General features: G+C 37.3%; 1 protein-coding gene across 2 annotated transcripts in view; it reads right to left on the bottom strand.

Annotated features, from left to right (window-relative positions):
• The window catches only part of csrnp3 (cysteine-serine-rich nuclear protein 3), a 62,948-nt gene that overhangs the window by 9,497 nt on the left and 37,012 nt on the right, over nt 1–16,439 (bottom strand). The window contains exons 1-2 of one of the 2 annotated variants that reach the window (XM_048194650.1): nt 13,586–14,207; nt 3,884–4,084 (exon numbers count right to left, since the gene is read on the bottom strand). In XM_048194650.1, coding sequence (XP_048050607.1) covers nt 3,884–4,082 — 199 coding nt within the window. In that variant the 5' untranslated portion in view covers nt 4,083–4,084; nt 13,586–14,207. Of the gene's footprint in view, nt 1–3,883; nt 4,085–13,585; nt 14,208–16,439 lie in introns of those variants that run through there. The other variant, XM_048194649.1, reaches the window with a different exon arrangement.

The raw sequence follows: 16,439 nt of genomic DNA, 5'->3' as shown, positions 1-16,439 counted from the left end.
AAAGGAACTTCTTTTAAAAACATTAAAATAACTTACTGACCTCAAAATTTTGAACATTAGTGAATGAAGGTATATGAATATGAATATGTGTATGCCACCAAAGGGTTTGCATCTAACAGTCACTGGCTTTTCATCGTGTTTCCTTTGCTAAAAATAGTTCAAGGAATTCACCTCAGCAGGTTGATTTGAATGTCAGTAATTTACGATTATGAGCTACATTTCACATCTTAATGTAGACGTAACCTCTCTCTGAAGCTGTGCCGAAAGAGCAGCACTTTCTAAAGGAGGAAACGGACGTCCTCTGGGACTCGCTGCACTGTGGGTCATCCGCAGACATCTGGTGCACATAAACTTCTAATTATTTTTTAATGACGGAATCAAAGTGGATGAGCGTCACAAAACATAAAAGACCTCAGAGAGGTGACGAGAGCTCAAATTTAAAGAGGGGAAAGTGATGAAGATCATCAGAAATGATTGACATGGTGGAGAAAACTGCCTTCCTAAAGCAACCTCTCACAGAAAAGCTTGGTTTATTGGTTCGTAATTGATCCGTATTTATTTTAGAAGTGGTCACTTTTTTATGGCTTATTGTTTGCTTTATGACAGGAAAAAAGTTACCCTGTCCCTACCTCATCTGGAAAGTTTCTCAGTGTTGAAGAAGAATTAGGTTGTGGGTGATTGGTTGAGAAAAAAAAAGAAATTACTTGAAAAGCAATTTAAATTTTACATGACAGTCCCTATTTAAGGATGTTTTTGTAATATGGAAATGTAAGTCTCAAAACAAACACAAAAATATCCGGAGGTCACATTTCACCCCTAAAATGAAAGGGGGGAAAATAATAAAAATGTATTCAGCAAAAAAAAAATAGGTGCCCGTTTTAGAAAAATGCACATTTTTGCACTGTGGTCTTATAGTTATGACATTCAAGTATATTTTCCACCTAAATTCCCATCCCTGTAAGGCATCTAAAACCCTTTTTTTTTTTTTTTTTTTTTATGCATACCCAACCATAGCTGCATAGTTTTGAGCAGTCTCTCACCATGAGTTACAACCCACGAAAATATCTTTGTGCGAACTCTAGCATGAAAGAATACAGTCTCTCGTCTATATAGGCCTCCATTGTCGCTGTAGCTTGCATGAGTTCCGGTCTGGGCCCTGTCCCGAATGGCACACTTCATATGCACTTTCGGTCTAGTGGACTTACAATGGCTGCCGCATGCACGTGTGTTAGTAGTGTGTCCCATTTGTCAATTTTAGGTCTCAGAAGGGTGCTCGCGAGCGCCCCCTTTGCAGTCGATGGCCTCTCTCGATGTACACTTTTGCCAAGCCCGCACTAGTGAAATCTTCCTGACAGTGAAAGCGGAATTATGTCACGAAAGTGCGGACTCTTAGGAAGACCACAAGTGTTTAGGCTGCCATTTGGGACAGGGCCCTGTTCTGTTTAGGCAGGTTTTCTTTGACTATTGATGCCCCCAGGGCTCGGTTGCCACCTTGTGGTTAAATTAATTATTGCAAAAAAATTAAATGCGCATGTGTGACTTGCACGTACAAAGTTTACAAAAATCCGGCCGTGTACGTACAATACGTACATACTCTTCTGACGCTGACCCTCGTGAACGAGTAAATAGTGAAGTATTCTTTGGGCTCAAAGGTATATTTACCCAACAATGATGTACTAAAAATGGAAATGTTTTTCCTTTGCATTTTTTCACGTACAGGCGACAACTTTGTCAAAACGGTCCCCATTCACACAGATCCGTGAAAACGACTAAAAACACTATAAAATGACAAAAAATGCATGCCAGACAAGTAGTTGGCGATATCACTACATAATACGCATGACGTCACCATTTTCACAAGTTTTTGTAGTTTACACGGTGGCGATAATAGTATCGTTTTCAAAAACGACCCCCAAAATGTTCAAAAATCGTTTTTAGGCCCCCAAAACACAGTTGTCTTGTAAATGAATGGCCAAAACACATAAAAAGTTTCCAGTTCCTAAATGTTCCACATTTGGATTTTCTTTGTAATTCTCATTATTCTCAATAGTGATTCTCATTGTTGTAATTAGGTAATATTATGAAAGCAATGTCTGAATGCAAAAAAGTTCTAAAACAGGATTCAGTTTTTATGCAAAATATAATTTCTTACTTTTATCTTTCAAATTAATTGTGAAATATGACCCGGACATGTTCTTGACAGGTTTTGTGAGATCCACTCAGAAACACAATGGTGTTTTGGACAACAATTTAGGTAGATTGAAAGCAGCTTCCCAAAGTCTGGATGTGTCAGAAATGCATCTTTCTAGAAATGATGACTGATGCTTTTCAGGTGAACTGCTCTTGAATGTCTTATTATGAAGTCAAACGCCGGCTCATGTGCGCTTCAGCTTCTTAATGGTTAGCGGCATGAGGCCAGATGTTTTACGTTTACTGCGATGATGGATATTTTCTCAAGCCCCCTTCAGACAGTGTGATGACGATCAATATCAAATCTCAGTGATGAATTTTCCTTTCAAAGGGCCATTTTCTATTTTCTGCAACCAATTTCAAGCTAGCGTTTTCCCTGGAGACATTCTCTGGGAAACGGTATTTCCCATCTTCCTCCTCATATACCCACAATTCAGTGCTTTAAAGTAATGTGAAAAATGTTTTGTGCCAATTGTCATTAGTTTTAAAGGAACAGTTCACCAAAAAATTTTAACAAAATAGTTATATGGACTAATTTTTATATTTCTTTGCTAATTTTTTAAGCTTGTCATGTGGTCACTATGAAATGTTGCCGTGTGATTGTTCAGAATGTTTTGAGGGTGAGTAAAAAAAATAAAGAAAAAAAAATAATGTATTTTTTTGACCTGCCAGCCTTTCTATTTTTAAAACTAGGCTCTCATTCTTGTAAATATTCAGTCAGTAATAATGCTAATGATCAGGGCTTGACATTAACACCCACCAATTGTATATATAATATATACATTTGTCAGCTGTAGTCTTTTAAAAAGGCATCTAAAATAATAAACTACACTATACACTATAAACTACACAATACTATACAATAGTGTTGTCAAAAATATTGATTTTTCAATACATATATATACTGAAATATCTGAAATGCTTCCAATGCTGATTTTCCACAGAAGAGAGACACAATACCAGCTGGGCTTTCTCTCTCTCTCTCTCTCTCATCTTTCTGACAGCGAGTTGACACACAAACCCGCCTTACTCACTTGTTTCATTTGCTCCGGATGAATATTGTTGGTGTTACAGGACTTGAATTTCGGCTTATTGCACATAATTGTACTCATTCCTGCAGATTTTGTACTCACACCCAAAGTGCGCACACATAAATCCACCTCTCAGTACTAAATTCAGTTATTTTTCGCTGCTTTTCTTGGTTAAACAATCAAATACACACAAAATAATGTAAAAAATGCTAAGTATTCATGTAAACAGTCAGTTATGTTTTAAGTGAACATAAACAGTTGAGAAAGAAAACGCATGTGTAACAGTATAATGGATCCGTGCATCAGGTCTTAAAGTGACAGCAGCCTAATGACAAATTATGAGATAAAATTAAAAATATCTATATGGCAGTTTTTCCCCATGATATTAATGTCAAAATTGTGGCCAGTGAAAATGCTGAGTGGCTAGTAACTTTGGAAAACCACTATCCACAGTGGCTGGTGAGCAAAAAAGTAAATGTCGAGCCCTGCTAATGATTGATAATTGTGTAAACTTCTTCACCTACAAGAGTTTAATATACACATTAAAAAAAGATGGTGTGTTACTTTCCATTTCTTTGTAATTATTTGTGAAATTTATTAGCAATTTCAGAATCCTACTGCAATTTTTTTTTGCTCAGTGTAACTGTAGCTCTCTGCCTCACCTGTCCGCTGCAGCATGTGTGTTGATGTTGAGGATGATGCTGATGAAGAATGGGTGAAGTGCGAGGCCGATGGGTTGACGCTGTCGCTGCTGTCTCCACTCTCAGTGCTCGAGATCTCCTCCTCCTCCGACTCCCTCAGTGACGAGCAGGGCGACGCCCCCTCCACCTCCTCAAACTTCCTCTTCAGAATCCCACTCATGGCTGCACCAGAGAGAGAGAGACAAGAGAGAGTTCCTGAAGTAAAAAATCCTTTTATTTTCTCCATAGGAGATACATTTTAATTATATATTATGTTATTTCAGTGATAACTGGATTTTGATGATGCATATTTCTGGAGAAGTCAGTGTCTGCATCTGAAATTGCACACTTCTCTACTATATAGTAGGTGAAAAACAGTATGTGACAAAAGAAGTATGTCTGAATTCACAGTATTCATACAAGAGCAGGCAAAAAGTACCCGGATGACCTACTACTTCAGACGAGATTCTGAAGTGTGCATATGATGGACACTTTACTATCTCATGAGGCCACGGGAGAGGATTTGTGAATGGCAGTGAAGCGACGCAACTGACACTTGTAGGTCACATGATAATGACAACATGGCGGATGTAGTACATCCAGATGACACTCATACTTTTGAGAATGTACCTTTTTAACAGTCGCAAAGTAATTACTTATTCAAAATAAGTACCTACTCAAGAGAGTATTTACTCTAAAGAGATCCACTAATCGGCGTCACTGATCAAATCGCTGTTATCTTGACAATCTAAATGACTGTCCACTCCCATAAACCGTTGCAAATGATGGAATCAAGTCTCCCCGAACTCCCCTATTTTTAATCATATATTTTATTTATTTTAATAATTATATTTTTATTGCAGAATATGTATATATAGTGTGTGTGTGTATATATATATATATATATATATATATATATATATATATATGCAAATATATAAGCAATTTACTTATATATTTATATATTTTTTATTTTATTGAAATACATATTAAAAAATATAAAAATTTAAATATATATATATGTTTATACCCATATAAATAATATATTCCAAATGCATAAATGTGTGTATATTTATATGTACAGTATACACACCCACATATATTTTACATTTATTGTATTTATGCATTTAGCAGACACTTTTTTCCAACGCAATATATTATTTGATCATTTTTTTTTACATTGTAACATAATTTCTGATTCACTTACATCACTCACTATGCTTCACAGGATGAGCATTCGCTCATGAAAGACTTTTTTCTGTTTTCAAACTCTTTTGTTTTTGCTTCAAACAAAACATTGTAATGTAACTCGTCTCAGAACGCAGGCCAGTGAAAAAGTGGTCAGCCGTTGTTGCTCTATATCAAGCTTCCATTCACTCCGATCCTCAAAGCACTCAATTAGTGATAAGCGTTAGAGCACACATCCTCCTCTTCTTTCCTGTCCTCCTCCTCGCCGCCATTGATCACCAGGCCTCACAGGACCACAGATGGAAGCAGAGGGAAAAAAAACTACTAATTGAATTCTACCTCAACCTTCCAGGAAGTCAATTTTGTCTGTGTTTGATAGAGTGTCTTCAGGAAAGAAAACAAACGGGAAACTTGAGATGAGTTTTCAGAGTTGCACTCATAAACCAGCTACCTCAGATTCAGGAATTTATTAATCATAGTACAAGGACACAGCATGACTGAAAATAAAATGAAATCAGACTCAAAGGCATCAATTGGAAAGAAATGTTCGGTAGACTGTTGTAAAAATAAGTTGGATCTTCAGAACTTTTTTTTTTTTTTTTTTTTTTTAAATCACTCATTTTACAATGAAGTGAAGTACCCAAAGAGAAATTGAATCATTCCAATTAATATTAGCCTGAAGGATGTTTATGGTTGCCAAGCAACATGATGCATTAATATAGAATGTGTGTTTACAATGTCTTTAAATACATCTTGTGTAACAACCATATAGCAACCATGTAGCAACGTCCTGGAACCATCCCCAACACCGCAGCATAGGTAATTTTTTGGGTGGTTATTTTTCCAGTGTTTGGTAGTTTTTGTGTTACCCAGCTCCCGGGTCAGACGTAACGACCCAGTGTTTGGGTAGTTTTTGTGTTACCCAGCTCCCGGGTCAGACGTAACAACCCAGTGTTTGGGTAGTTTTTGTGTTACCCAGCTCCTGAGTCAGACGTAACAACCCGGTGTTTGGGTAGTTTTTGTGTTACCCAGCTCCCGGGTCAGACGTAACGACCCAGTGTTTGGGTAGTTTTTGTGTTACCCAGCTCCTGAGTCAGACGTAACAATCCGGTGTTTGGGTAGTTTTTGTGTTACCCAGCTCCCGGGTCAGACATAACGACCCGGTGTTTGGGTAGTTTTTGTGTTACCCAGCTCCCGGGTCAGACGTAACGACCCAGTGTTTAGGTAGTTTTTGTGTTACCCAGCTCCCGGGTCAGACATAACGACCCGGTGTTTGGGTAGTTTTTGTGTTACCCAGCTCCCGGGTCAGACGTAATGACCCAGTGTTTGGGTAGTTTTTGTGTTACCCAGCTCCCGGGTCAGACGTAACGACCCAGTGTTTAGGTAGTTTTTGTGTTACCCAGCTCCCGGTTCAGACATAACGACCCGGTGTTTGGGTAGTTTTTGTGTTACCCAGCTCCCGGGTCAGACGTAACGACCCGGTGTTTGGGTAGTTTTTGTGTTACCCAGCTCCCGGGTCAGACGTAATGACCCGGTGTTTAGGTAGTTTTTGTGTTACCCAGCTCCCGGTCAGACGTAACGACCCGGTGTTTGGGTAGTTTTTGTGTTACCCAGATCCTGGGTCAGACGTAACGACCCAGTGTTTGGGTAGTTTTTGTGTTACCCAGCTCCCGGGTCAGACATAATGACCCGGTGTTTAGGTAGTTTTTGTGTTACCCAGCTCCCGGTCAGACGTAACGACCTGGTGTTTGGGTAGTTTTTGTGTTACCCAGATCCTGGGTCAGACGTAACGACCCAGTGTTTGGGTAGTTTTTGTGTTACCCAGCTCCCGGGTCAGACGTAATGACCCAGTGTTTAGGTAGTTTTTGTGTTACCCAGCTCCCGGTCAGACGTAACGACCCAGTGTTTGGGTAGTTTTTGTGTTACCCAGCTCCCGGTCAGACGTAACGACCCGGTGTTTGGGTAGTTTTGTGTTACCCAGATCCTGGGTCAGACGTAACGACCCAGTGTTTGGGTAGTTTTTGTGTTACCCAGCTCCCGGGTCAGACGTAATGACCCGGTGTTTAGGTAGTTTTTGTGTTACCCAGCTCCCGGTCAGACGTAACGACCCGGTGTTTGGGTAGTTTTTGTGTTACCCAGATCCTGGGTCAGACGTAACGACCCAGTGTTTGGGTAGTTTTTGTGTTACCCAGCTCCCGGGTCAGACGTAATGACCCGGTGTTTAGGTAGTTTTTGTGTTACCCAGCTCCCGGTCAGACGTAACGACCCGGTGTTTGGGTAGTTTTTGTGTTACCCAGATCCTGGGTCAGACGTAACGACCCAGTGTTTGGGTAGTTTTTGTGTTACCCAGCTCCCGGGTCAGACGTAATGACCCAGTGTTTAGGTAGTTTTTGTGTTACCCAGCTCCCGGTCAGACGTAACGACCCAGTGTTTGGGTAGTTTTTGTGTTACCCAGCTCCCGGTCAGACGTAACGACCCGGTGTTTGGGTAGTTTTTGTGTTACCCAGCTCCCGGGTCAGACGCAATGACCCAAGGGTTGAGTTATTTATTATCGAGGGCTTTTTGCGCCCTCTTCAGGAGAGAGCAGTGCAGCTCCATCAATTTGGTGCATGTCTTCGGTAAAATACAGGTTTGTGTACGTTTTATTTTATCTGCATATCGTTTAACAAAGCAACATAAACGGGGCGTGATGCGAGTCACCTAAACACTCGCGTCGGTCTTTTCGCATGATGGAAACGCCTGACGCCTTGCATAAAATTGTGTGATTTTATTCAAAAAGATACAGAATATAAATACTTAGGATGTTAAAATATGATCTCAGAACTGTACACTGATTATTTATGGACAGGTTAGGGAGTCAATCATAGCATTTTTCAGCTACAAATGAAACGCAGGCGGCGGTCTGAAGTTAGCAGTTCCCCCATCGAACAAGAGTCATCTCCGGCATGAAATCCAGCCCTGCTACGTTGGAAACAAGACAACAGAGACTGGTCCATTACACTTGAATTGCTTCTAAATGTTAAATGTTCAACGAGATTAAATGTAGGCAATATGTATTAAAAACGTTCTAAAATATGCTATACTATAAAATATGATCGAAAACAAAGGAATTTTCATGCAAACTAGTGGTTGTGTGGAGTATTTAAAAAAAGTTTAGAGGATTTAAGTTAATCCGTAAACATTAATTCATGTATGAAGTAAAAACGAATAAGCTAGTATTATAGTAAAAATGAATCAAGGCATTATGCTGGGTTAAATAACCCAATTTACTGGGTAAAATGAAACCAACATGTGTTCTGTCCTATATTTACCCAGCCCAAATTGGCTTGTTTTTAACCCAGTGTTTTTTAGAGTGCGAGTTTTACTTTCTCTAGAAAATGCAAAAATTTAGATTTCTGCTCTTGCATGTAATAAACCTGTTCTTGTTTTGTTTAACCTGTTCGATTGGACAGATTTCACACGCTGCAGCAGCACATCCTGACAGTATCTTTTCCCTCCCGTCTCCTGCTTATTTCTGTAGCTACAATTGAGGCAGAAATAAGAGGAGTGAAACGCACACACACACACAACGCAGAAAGGAGGGCACCAGAGAGAAGAAGACTGGCTGGCAGCCTCATTACTGAAGGAGGGAATGTGTTGTTTCACACTGCAAGTCTCACAGAGCCGTCGGGTGTCTGAAGCCCCAGCAGAGTGGCGGATGAACTGGGGGTTTGGAAGTACGGGAACACTAAAATCTGATGCTGATGACAAGATGCTCCATCCTCAAAAACACAACTATAAATTATTCAATCCTTTACATGATAGGAATATATACATTGTGCATCCTCATATAATAGTGTACCTTCAAGTTTATCCTAATTGGACTTTTCGGACTATAAAGGTATTTTTCTGTCGCCTTTTGAAAATTTTCCCCTTCAGTGTATACCGTTAAAAGCAGGGTTTAGACCGATGACAATCCAGGGTGGAGTGCAGTGTTAAAAGCCCTAGAGTGGACTATTTCTATAATATTTTTTCAAATCATAAAGCAATTGTGCTAGATTTCTAATCCGGTACTGAATAGAGAACCCAATAAAATCCCTTTGGGTTCAGAAAGGGTCAGAATCTGCAGCAGGATAGAGTCTTGCATGACACCAGAACGCTGTTCCAGCTCGTTCTGGCACAGTTTAACCCCTGGGCAAGACCAGCCTCGGCCCGCGGGCTCCATGGGTCTCAGCTGAGGCCTATTGTTCCTCTGTATGTGTGTGTGTGTGGTGAAAACAGCAGCTGGAGAGCCTCCAAACCACAGCAGCACTGCGGAATGTGTCTCCCTCCCATAAGGACAGAACACGGCTCTGTTCTCTACAGACACACTGAAAGCACCTACTCTGAACCTGAGCAACAGAACCCCCTGAAAACTCTACTACAGTATGTACTACAAGTCTACACGCTAGATACCTTTAAGGCGGCATCCCAGTAGTCGTCTTGAAACTATTTGATTCCGTTAGGCAATGTTCCCACCAGGGTTATTATTATAGTTTACTAAAAACATAAAAAATGTCCGTTAGTTGAAATAAAATAAATGTTAAAGGTGCAGTGTGTAATTTTTAGAGGCATCTAGTGGTGAGGTTGCGAATTGCAACCAACGGCTCAGTCCACTGCTCGACCCTCCCTTTCGAAGCACGTAGAGAAGCTACGGTGGCTGACACTTGACAAATATGTCAGCGTCTGAGACAGAAGAGAGTAGCCGGTCAAGCAAACGTACTCTGTGGAGCAGTTTGTCCGTTTAGGGCTACTGTAGAAACATGGCAGTGCATAATGGCAACTTTGATGTAAAGGGACCCGCGGTGTATGTAGATAGAAATGGCTCATTCTAAGGTAATAAATACATTATTATAACAGATATTATAACAGTTTATTATTTAAGGTCTTTATACACCACTGAAAACATAGTTATGTATAATATATTGCATTTCTGTCAATAGATCCTCCTAAATATTGCACACTGGACCTTTAAATGAAAAAAAAAATATTATATATATATATATATATATATATATTAAAAAAGTAAACTTATTTTATTTCAGCTATAGTTGCCCAGGAAAATGTTAAAATTAAATACAACAAAAATTAATATAAAATGTTAATTCTAAAATAAAAATATAGACATATTAAAAAGACCAAAAAATAACAAAAACCCAAAACAAAATTGCTAAAACGTAAACTGAAAATATAAAAATTTGAATGTGTATTATAATGTGTATATATAATATAATAAAAATTTATTATATAAAATGTTAATTCTAAAATTAAAAATAATTAAAAAAAAATCGTAATAAAAATAAATAAATATAGACATATAGGCTACAAATTTTTATATTATTAAAATTTATTTTATAAAATGTTAATTCTAAAATTAAAAATAATAAAAAAATAATAGTAATAAAGATAAATAAATATAGACATAAAAAAGTACAAAAAAAAACAAAAAAAAAAATACTAAAACTTACTAAAACTAAAAATATAAAAATAAAAACATACAAAATATGAATAAAAACAACAGTAGTATTAAAATAGCACTGGTTCCCACACTTTTCAATGAGAACAAATTCTCATGACCTTTTCATGACCTTTCTAGTCATTTGTAATTGCTGGAGAAGAATTTTTACTTTATTTTACAATAAATTTTATTGTAAACAATAAATTTTTACAATAAATTTTACACTCCAAAGTGGAGTGCCCATGAGATGAATAAGAATGCTAACTGTTATCTTTCACAAGGTATTACAGACTTTCCCTGCTTACAAGGACTGGATCGTTCCAAAAATTCACCAATGAAAGCACCAAAAATTCCCTTGATCTAAGCCCCAGATCTGTTTGAATCCCGCTGTTTCCCGCAGCGGTCCGGCCTGATGCAGGAGGTTCGCAATAATTGGAAATGGCTCCTCTAGTTTTGGAGACACAATGTAAGTCAATTTTCTCGTAATCATCATAATTAGTTCCCCTTGTTGAAAATCCATTCGCATTTTCCGTCCTCAGCGGATGCGGCGCTGCTCTGCGATACCCAAAGTGGTTGCCATGGAGACGCTAATACACTTGCACAAATAGTGAATTTCACATTTGAGAGTCATTTTGCTTTTTAGTCATTTGTGGGGCATCTACTGCACACACACACACACACACCCTCAAGATCCGAAAATAAACGCTTCTGCAACACTGCATCTGTAATCAGAGGGAATTCATTGATGAAATAAGTGTGAAAGAAAATCATTCTGGTCTGCACTTACACTGCAACATTTCTTACAGCAGATGCTACTTGCAGCTTTAGAGCCGCCAATGTTGAAGATCCCGTGCTTGAGATGAAAACTACAGCGAGAGGAGCAACTTTTCCCATTTCTTGACACAATGAATCGGCATGACATCTCCAGCTAACCCGAGGTAACAGGAGCTGACTGCTGTACTAGAGAGACGGACTCTCCACACACAGCTAGTTATTTCTCCTCTACATCTCTAGCTCTGCCTCTCTCTCTCTCTCCCTTTGTCTTCTCTTAGCTGCTGTAGTTTTCCACAGCACACTTGCAGTATGTTACAAGTGAAAATCCTGCAGCAAAAACCCAGCAGAGACAAAAACAGCCACTCCCCGGACGAGCTCTGTACAATCCGGACACGCACATGTACAAATACACATGTACTTTAGCGGTGCCAATGCAGCACTGACAACCTATAGCGATCAATACTTCTTGGCAGCGGATGCTGAGAGCTGTGAGGAGCCCTATAGAGGGCTGGGCAGCACGACCACAGTCTTATATCACGATACGAGAAATTTTATATCGCACTAACTGTACATATCACAATATAGTTATTTTTAATGCAAAATTCAATGGAAAATAGATTTTTAATAAAATCAAGTGGTAATACCTATTTCAGGATAATCTATATTTTATACATTTCATTTAATATCTTTAATTGTTCTATAAAAAGATTCACATGTTAATAAATAAATATTAATAATATATTGGTATATTAATACAAGTATGTAGTAATACATTTTGGGATAATCTCTATTTATTACATTTAATAATCTATATATTTTTAAATCTATATGTGTTTTTTATATTAATACAATCCTGTGGTGATACACATTTTGGAATAATTTTTTATTGCATATATTTATTAATACATAAAAAGGTTTATATATGAATACAATCATGTGGTAATACTTATTTTGGGAAAATCTATATTTAGTATATTTAATTAATTAATAAAAAGATAATATATATTTTTGGTAAAATATATTTTGTGATAGTCTATCTATATTTAAAATATTTAATTAATCTATAAAAAAGATTTGTATATTTATACAATTATGTGTTAATAACGATTTTGGGATAATATAATTAATTAATCCATTAAAAAATATATATATATATATATATATATATATATATATATATATATATATATATATATATATATATATATAATCATGTGGTAGTACATATTTTGCGCTAATCTATATTTCATACATTTAATTAATATAAAAAAATGTTTATATATTAATACAGTCAGGTGGTAATATATATTTTGGGAAAATCTATATTTAACATATTTATATTATCTATATATATATATATATATATATATATATATATAATCATGTGGTAGTACATATTTTGCGATAAATCTATATTTCATACATTTAATTAATTTAAAAAAGTTGAAATATTAATACAATTGTGTAGTAGTACATATTTTGGGAAAATCTATATTTAATATGTTTAAATAATCTACAAAAAAAAGGTTAATATACATATTTTGGGATAATCTATATCAATATATTTCTTTTTACAAATTAAAGGTGCTTCATTTCAGCTGATTATTTTCTTTTTTTAACTTGGACAAAACAAAAAAAAACATCTTCAAATTATAAAACACTTTTTTAAAAAGCAGTATATATATATATATATATATATATATATATATAATTTATTTCACTTAATATCTATAATTGTTCTTTAAAAAGATTCACATGTTAATAAATATTGTATAACAAATATTAATAATATATTGGTATAATAATACAAGTATGTGGTAATACATTTTGGGATAATCTCTATTTAATATATTGAATAATCTATATATTTTTATATATATTTATATATGTTTTTATATTAATACAATCCTGTGGTGATACATACATATCTGACCTGTGAAGCACATAAAACAAATTTCATATTAATGCAGCTAGTTGCGATGTTGCTAGGCAACCATACACAGTTAACTTGACAACAAGTTCCTCATCTTGACTAGTTTGTGACACAAATCTACCTCATTATAATTGCAAAATCTCAACCTGTTGACACATTTCTACCAGCATGTCACCCAGCATTACCCCCTATACTGTAGGTCAAAGAGGCGAGCGCTCAAAGAAGCTGACCTCAGATTTCCCATCAGGCCAGGCGTGACACATCAGAACAGAAACAGGGCACGAGTCATGCTTTCGCTTCAAAATGCACCAACCTGCGTCCACCGCTGCGTTACTCTCCTCCCTCTCACCACAGCACTTCTCTCAGAGGAGCCTTTTCAGGCCAGATGAGATGTGCTGAATGATGGCCCTCCATTTCACTCGGACTCGAGAGGAGACCGGGGCGAGAGAGGTAAAGCGTGCGCTCCCGGTCTCCACTGCTGTTAGCATACGCTCCGGTCTAAAACAGACCGAAGACTCGCTCTCATTCGCTCGAGCCACACAAAGACTCATTAGCTGCAGCCGGCGGAGGGCTGGAGATTGTGCACAGCGACGCCTGCCTGAGAGATCACATGGGTGGGAGAGAGAGAGAGAGAGAGAGCGAGCGAGAGAGAGCTGTGCCTGTGTTCCTGCTGTCTGCAGATATTTTTACCATCATGAGAGGGAGGGAGAGAGGGAAAACAGACAGCGGAGAGACAGTCGATAGCCGGCACAGCACCATAATCTGTAGAGGTGAATGAGGGCACCCACAAATGAGCCAAAAACACTAACAGAAACAGTCAAACACACACGCTTGGGCTCAATGGGATTTGTGCTAATGAACTTGTGCTGCACTTGTGCTTCATAAATACTCCTTTCGAGGCGGGTGATGTGACTCACAAGCAATCTCACATACAAACACACTAAATGTTGCAGCTGGAGGTATACAGTGTGATGGTACGATGTTTATAAATTACATTTAAAATGTAATTTATACCTGATGATGCAAAGCTGAGTTTTCAGCATCATAACTACAGTCTTCGGTGTCACATGATCCTTCAGAAATCATTCTAATCATGCTGCTCAAGAAACATTTCTGATGTTGGAACACAACAGAATGTAGCATGTCAAGAACATGTCAAGATGAGAAGAACTTGTTACCAGGTGTTTAATAAGCAACAATGGGATTTACTGCATTAATACAGAATTGAATTGATTTTTGAATGTGGCTCATCCAATCTAACTTTAGAATAGAAACCATCTCTTTGAATAATCAAATGAGATGAAGTAGGTTTTATTTGATTCACTGGATTATAGTCATATCCACATGATTAATATTTTAAAAAATTCTGTCTATTTCTAAAAATTCCGTCGTTGTTAGATATAGCTATGAGTATAATAAAAACTCATAGCGTAGATAGATTTTGGTCAATAAAGGGTTAGTTCACCCAAAAATGAAAATTCTGTCATTTATTACTCACCCTCATGCCGTTCCACACCCGTAAGTCCTTCGTTAAACTTCGGAACACAAGTTAAGATATTTTTGATGAAATCCGATGGCTCAGTGAGGCCTCCATAGCCAGCAATGACATTTCCTCTCTCAAGATCCATTTGGTGTGCCAAATACAACTAAATAATGACTTATTTAGTGATGGCCAATTTCAAAACACTGCTTCATGAAGCTTCGGAGCGTAATGAATCTTTTGTGTCGAATCAGCGGTTCGGAGCGCCCAAGTCACGTGATTTCAGCATTTTGGCGGTTTGACACGCAATCCGAATCATGATTCATGATGGCCGATTTCAAAACACTGCTTCATGAAGCTTCGGAGCATTATGAATCAGTGTATTGAAATCGGCCATCACTATATAAGTCTTTATTTTGTTTTTTGGGTGCACCAAAAATATTCTCGTCATATTAATATTATCACTTTATAATATTAATATTGAACCACTGTACTCACATGAACTGATTTAAATATTTTTTTAGTACATTAATGGATCTTGAGAGAGGAAATGTCATTGCTCCATATGGCCAACGGATTTCATCAAAAATATCTTAATTTGTGTTCCGAAGATTAATGAAGGTCTTACGGGTATAGAACAGCATGATGGCAATAAATGACATTATTTTCATTTTTGGGTGAACTAACCCTTTAAATTAAACAAGCTAAAAAACAAACAAAAAACAAACCAACTATATAATGACAGTGCTAGAGAATAATAGATACAGTATATTCACAATTGTAGGTTTGGGTGATCTATCTAATATTCATGGGATGATTTTGCTCATTTGCTTGTGATTTAAAGGCCCACTGAAGTGTCTTGGAACGCGCAGCATTATTCAATGTGTTGACATAATTTCAACTGAAGCATTGAAGCCAGGGCGATATATCGAACCGCCCCACTCCTTTTTAAAAATAGCCAATAGTGTTTCGTTTATGTTACAGCTCGCCAGAGCTGTTAGACTCTGTAAAATCTCTGTTTCATTCTAATCTCTAACCGTTTCTCCTCATAATGTCCTTTACAGGTGCTGGTCATATAATTAGAATATCATCAAAAAGTTGATTTATTTCACTAATTCCATTCAAAAAGTGAAACGTGTATATTATATTCATTCATTACACACAGACTGATATATTTCAAATGTTTATTTCTTTTAATTTTGATGATTATAACTGACAACTAAGGAAAATCCCATATTCAGTATCTCAGAAAATTAGAATATTGTGAAAAGGTTCAATATTGAAGACACCTGGTGCCACACTCTAATCAGCTAATTAACTCAAAACACCTGCAAAGGCCTTTAAATGATCTCTCAGTCTAGTTCTGTAGGCTACACAATCATGGGGAAGACTGCTGACTTGACAGTTGTCCAAAAGACGACCATTGACACCTTTCACAAGGAGGGCAAGACACAAAAGGTCATTGCAAAAGAGGCTGGCTCTGTGTCCAAGCACATTATTAGAGAGGTGAAGGGAAGGAAAAGATGTGGTTGAAAAAAGTGTACAAGCAATAGGGATAACCGCACCCTGGAGAGGATTGTGAAACAAAACCCATTCAAAAATGTGGGGGAGATTCACAAAGAGTGGACTGCAGCTGGAGTCAGAGCTTCAAGAACCACTACGCACAGACGTATGCAAGACATGGGTT

The sequence above is a fragment of the Megalobrama amblycephala genome, linkage group LG6 (assembly GCF_018812025.1).
Source record: "Megalobrama amblycephala isolate DHTTF-2021 linkage group LG6, ASM1881202v1, whole genome shotgun sequence".
Taxonomy (NCBI): domain Eukaryota; kingdom Metazoa; phylum Chordata; class Actinopteri; order Cypriniformes; family Xenocyprididae; genus Megalobrama; species Megalobrama amblycephala.
The sequence above is the reverse complement of the archived record's forward strand: the minus strand, read 5'-3'. Positions and strand labels throughout refer to the sequence as shown.